The 5,500-nt window shown below is 40.6% G+C and overlaps 1 protein-coding gene across 1 annotated transcript; it reads right to left on the reverse strand.

Annotated features, from left to right (window-relative positions):
• Positions 1-1,153: 1,153 nt before the first annotated feature.
• On the reverse strand, positions 1,154-5,140 carry LOC122304770. The gene is made up of 5 exons (XM_043117035.1): positions 4,247-5,140; positions 3,342-4,033; positions 2,082-3,174; positions 1,531-1,977; positions 1,154-1,435 (listed from the first exon to the last, which is right to left on the reverse strand). Exons 1-5 carry the CDS (start codon positions 5,138-5,140, stop codon positions 1,154-1,156), a joined length of 3,408 nt encoding a protein of 1,135 aa, XP_042972969.1.
• Between the last annotated feature and the right edge of the window lie 360 nt (positions 5,141-5,500).

Below are 5,500 nucleotides of genomic sequence, written 5' to 3' on the forward strand. Positions count from 1 at the left end.
AGAACTACGGGTCATGTACTTGACCCTTTCTGAAGAAGTTTAAATCTGATGATGGTTGAGGCTCTGATAGGTGCACAAAATTGGCTTCGTTCTTCTTCTACTCCAATAAAACTTAGGACATTATTGAATGAAGTGGAGGAATTTGAAAAGAAGATGGATATGGGTAAGTACATGATTATCTTTTGATATCTTTTCTGGTATATTTTGTTTTGTCTTCTATGTTATTTAATTTTATTTAATTTGTTTTGTTTTAAATTTTTATTGATAGAACTTGTTGGGGATTTTGCTAATTCTGTGGAGGGATGAAGTTCGACTGTTTTGAACTTTTGGTAGTAACTAGTAAGTGGGATTAGCATGACAGGAGGTAAAGATGAACATATTAGTCCAAAAACCAAAATTTTATTTAGTATCAAAAGAATGAGAGATAAAGTAAAAGATAATAAATTGCATTTGGATCAATGTACGTAGATATTGAAACTTATTCAAAACTATTTCAAAGTGTATATATATATATATATATATATATTTATGAACATACTGTTTCAAAGCTTATTATAGATATAATAATATTGAAACTTATTCAAAACTTATGGTTGATTACTATATTTTTATTGGGAATGATTACTATGTTCATGTGTTTTCTTTATTGAAGGCGTTATGATTCAATTCTGTCCCCTGGACCAGTTTTTGTGCTAGGAACCCAATTGATTTGCTTTAATATGTTTTCATGCATTCTTTCATTTTTGGTTTATTTAGATTTTCTGGTTTTGATAAATTTCTCATTTCTCTCTTAGTTTTATTTCCTTCATACTAGCTTATAAATCACTATTATTGGCCGATAGTTCAACAATTTGAAGATTCATCTGAAAGCTCCAGAAGAAAGGCTAGCTGCTAATACAGTATATTTAATTAAGATTTCTTTGACTTAAAGGGGCCAAAGGTCATATATTTTAATTTTACAAACATATTTGGATTCGAAATTGGACACCTAATTATCATTTTACAAGGAATTTAGGTAATTGGAGATATCGCAGATGATGCAGATGATGCAGTGAGTGTGCATATGCAATTATAGGGTGTTAAGTGGAGAAATGCCGACAAAGTTGACACAGAGGACATTCAAGACCTGTTTTTTTTTTGGAAATTTGATTCATTAAACTGTCAATACATAGCTAGGCAAGTCCGATACAATAGCTGGAAGGACCTCACATGGTACCTCCTCTATCCACACACACTCGGTACTTAAGGAGAGAGCTAATTTGGCATTTGCATGTGCTGCTCTGTTGCCCTCTCTCCTTACAAAAACCACAGACCACCCTGGTTGGGCATGCACCACAGCCTTGATGTCCTCTATCACCTGCCCATCCCATGAGGAGTTGTATGATCTGGAGTTGATTGCTTCCACTACCATTTTTGCATCACCCTCCAACTGCACCTAATTGAGTCCTAGTTCATTACACATAAGAGTTGCATGAAGCATGGCCAGACTCTCAGCTGCACTGGCATTCTTTGTTAACTGTCTGGGAGCACCTCTCCTCTAAAGTCCCTCACTACAACACCAATTCCCACCTTTCCTCTCTTGGAATCCACTGCTGCATTCACATTCACCTTCAGATAGTCATGGCTTGGGGGTTTCCACACGGTTCTTATTACCTCTACTGGCCTAGTCTGATTCTCTCTTGGTTTTTCTTGAGCCAATGTGACTACCTTTGCATCTTGCACTGCCTGCTGGATCAATGCACAGGGCCCCTTGAATTTTCCTTCAAAAACCATATCATTTCTTCTCCTCCACAGGCCGTACAGCACCTCAGCTACTATGTGGAGCTTTCCTTCCTCTAACTTAGACTGAAACTCAGACCACAGTGTCGTGAAATCAACATAGTTTCTTCCCCACTTTCTGACTGGACTGCAATCCTCACCCCATACATCTACTGCTGTAGGGCAATCCCAAAGTACATGATGTCTGTTTCTTCTTGTCTGTTGCACATAGGACATGTTGAATTATCAACGACCCTTCTCTTGAAGAGAATGCTCCTTGTGGGAAGTATTCCATTGAGAGCTTTCCACAGAAACAGTTTTACCTTACCTAAGTTTGTTAATCTCCACAGCCTCCCCCACAGCCTTTCACTTTGATCTCTACTGGATGTTTCTCCTGTCTTTTGATTCTTAATCTCCAAATCTGCATAATAAGCACTCTTTACTGTAAATATCCCTTTCTTTGACAGTCCCCATATTATTTTGTCACCCATCCCTTTTACACTAATAGAAATACTACAAATACTCTTGGCTTCCTCTTGACTGAAGATTGCTTGCACTAGTTCTTGCTTCCAGGTTTTGTTTTCACCATCAATAAGCTCACTAACAGTTGTATTACAGTCCAGTATCTTGTTTGGTGTTTGAATCTGAAATGTAGAAGGTATTGGCATCCACTTGTCTTTCCATACTCTAATGCTCCTTCCATTACCAACTCTCCACACTAACCCTGTCTTTACCAGATCCATTACTGACATTAAGCTCCTCCATATTTGAGATGGACAGTAGCCTACTCGTGGCTCCATCAGGTTGCCTGACTTGAAGTATTTTTCTTTGAATACTTGAGCCACCAATGAAGCAGGTTCTTGTATAATTCTCCAACCTTGCTTGGCTAAGAGAGCTCTATTAAAGCAGTTAAGGTCTCGAAATCCTAGCCCCCCCTTGCCCTTTGCTGCTCCAAGTTTGTTCCAGCTCTTCCAATGAATGTCCCTACCTTCCTTTCTGTGATTCCACCAGAATTTGGCAATCATAGATTCAATTTCTTTGAGAAGCATACTCGGCATCTTGAATACACTCATTGTGTATGCTGGTATGGCTTGCAAGACACTTTTGATCATGACTTCCTTTCCTGCAGAAGACAGAAAAGAATTCTTCCAGCTATTAATCCTTTTCCATATCTTTTCTTTCAGGCCTCTGAATGTGTTATACTTGGATTTTCCTACCGTGGTGGGCAATCCTAGATACTTGTTGTAATTCCCACACACTACACCTTCAGCATGTTGGACAATGCACTCTTTTGCCTCGGTCCTAGTATTTGAGCTGAATAGAATGGAAGTTTTCTGTCTGTTCAAGGTCTGTCCAGATGCTTCCTCATAGACTTTTAGCAAGTGAACTAAAACTGTCCATTCCTCTATCTTGGATCTACAAAACATCACACAATCATCAGCAAACAAAAGGTGGTTTATTCTTTTGCCCCCCTTGTGACAGCTACTCCTTTAATGAGACCTCTTGCTTCAGCATCCTTCAAAAGAGTACTCAGTCCTTTTGCACAAAGCAGGAAAAGGTAAGGGGAAAGAGGGTCCCCTTGCCTTAGTCCTCTTGTAGGTCGAAAGATATCTCCAGGGGTCGCATTCACTACCATAATCAACTTCCTCCACTTGTCACTGAAACCTATCTTAGATAGCATTGTTTGTAGAAAACCCCACCCCACTCTATCATATGCCTTTGACATATCCAACTTGATAGCCATGCTGCCTTCTCTTCCTTTTTGCCTAGCTTGCATAGTGTGCAGGACCTCATAAGCAACCATTATGTTGTCAGTGATTAGCCTACCTAGTAGAAATGCACTCTGGTTCCAAGATATGACATCTTGCAGCACAGATTTCAACCTGTTTTCCAAAACTTTCGAAATTAGTTTGTACCACACATTGCACAAACTGATGGGTCTGTATTCATTTACTGATCTAGGGGCACTTGTCTTGGGAATTAGAGCTATGAGGGTATGATTTAGACCTGTTGGCATCTCATTAGTTCTGAAGAAGTTAAGTACTGCCTGCACCACATCAGAGCCCACTAGATCCCAATGATCTTGGAAGAATCCTGCACTGAACCCGTCTAGCCCTGGTGATTTGAATGGAGACATTTGTTTAAGTGCAGCCACAACCTCTTCTGATGTAAACTCTCTATCCATTTGCTCCCTCTTGTGCCAAGAGATTCTGTGTCTTACACCATTTAGGCACTGCTGTATGGCTCTTTCAGATGGGTTAGCAGATTGGTACACCTGTTTGAAGTGAAGCCTGAACCTGGTTGTCACCTCCTCCTTTGAACTCAGCACTCTCCCCTCTCCATCCTCGATCTATTTTATAGAGTTCTTTTTCCTCCTTTGGTTGACACATGCATGATAGAACTTGGTGTTTCTATCCCCTTGTGTCAGCCAATGGACTTTGGCTCTTTGTTTCCACCTTGCATCTTCCTGATCTAGCAAAAAACCAACCTCAGATTGTAGTCTCTTGAGGTCATTCATATTATCCGCTCTTTCTTCCTCTTGCAACTGTTTGATTTCAGCTGTTTTCTGTTTTATAGCTGCTAGTCTGTTCCTTCTCAGGTCCCTGCTCCACTTCTGAAGCTTCCTGCTGCATATCTCTAATTTTTTTTGCAGCCTGCTGGTTTGCCTTAGATGATGAACTTCTCTTTGCCAAACCTCAGCTACTGTGTCTTTGCAGCCATCCTCTTTCGTCCAATTCATCTCATATTTAAAATGATAATGAAAATGGGTCCCCTGCCCCCTACCATTAGTACCCTCAAGAAGAATTGGTCTATGATCTGAACATAATGCCACCATTGTACTGACTCTAGCATCTGGAAACATCTCCATCCATCTTTTGTTTGCCATACCTCGATCTAGTCTCTCCTTAGTGAAAGTTTCACTCTCATGTCTGTTACACCATGTATACTTGGCCCCCCTCCACCCTAGATCAAACAAACTACAATTCTCAACCACCTCTTTGAATGATCTCATATGATTTTCTGCTCTAACCCTTCCTCCTACTTTTTCATCATGGGACAAAATTTCATTAAAGTCACCTATTAATCCCCACCCCATATTCCTAGGATTAAAGGACTGCAACAATTGCCATGCTTCCTTCCTTCTATTTGTTTCGGGGTGCCCATAAAAGCATGTCAATAGCCAGCTTAAGTTATCCTCTTCACTCTTCATAAACACATTAATGTGTCTTTGGGAATAATTAACTAACTCCACCTGCACTTCTTGCTTCCACATAAGCGTCAGCCCACCACTCCTTCCCACTGCACCTACTGCTATACAACAATCATACCGAGCCTTCCTAGCCACCTTAGTGGCTCTAGCTTGAGACAACTTGGTTTCCATCAGGAAAACCAAGTCGGGAGCTTTTTCCTTTATTTGAAAACAAAGGCTTTGAACTGTTCGGTGGTTCCCAAGCCCCCAACAGTTGCAGCTTAGTATTTTCATAGCATTCGGTGGGGCTGGTCACCAGCCTCCACCGATTCACAAGTGATAATACCATTGCTTCTAAGACCAGGATTCTTACCTCTTCTCTTTTTCAATGGTGCAGTAAGGATCTCCTCTTTAGTCTCTATTGGCCTCTTGATTCCCGGTCGCAATCCTCCTTCCACTGGAGTGGACCCTTGTCCTCTTGCTTGACGTGTCCATCTGCAACTCCTTGGTTTGGACTTGTGACACCATCTGCTTGATCACTTAGAATAGGCT

This window comes from Carya illinoinensis, chromosome 3 (assembly GCF_018687715.1).
Source record: "Carya illinoinensis cultivar Pawnee chromosome 3, C.illinoinensisPawnee_v1, whole genome shotgun sequence".
Lineage (NCBI taxonomy): Eukaryota > Viridiplantae > Streptophyta > Magnoliopsida > Fagales > Juglandaceae > Carya > Carya illinoinensis.

Coding starts and splice junctions, on each gene's coding strand:
- LOC122304770 (XM_043117035.1), bottom strand. CDS start 5,140: ATGGAAACCAAGTTGTCTCAAGCTAGAGCCACTAAGGTGGCTAGGAAG. Junction 4,034..4,246: donor TCAAGAGACTACAATCTGAG/GTTGGTTTTTTG, acceptor CACTTCAAACAG/GTGTACCAATCTGCTAACCC. Junction 1,978..2,081: donor GATTAACAAACTTAGGTAAG/GTAAAACTGTTT, acceptor TATGTGCAACAG/ACAAGAAGAAACAGACATCA.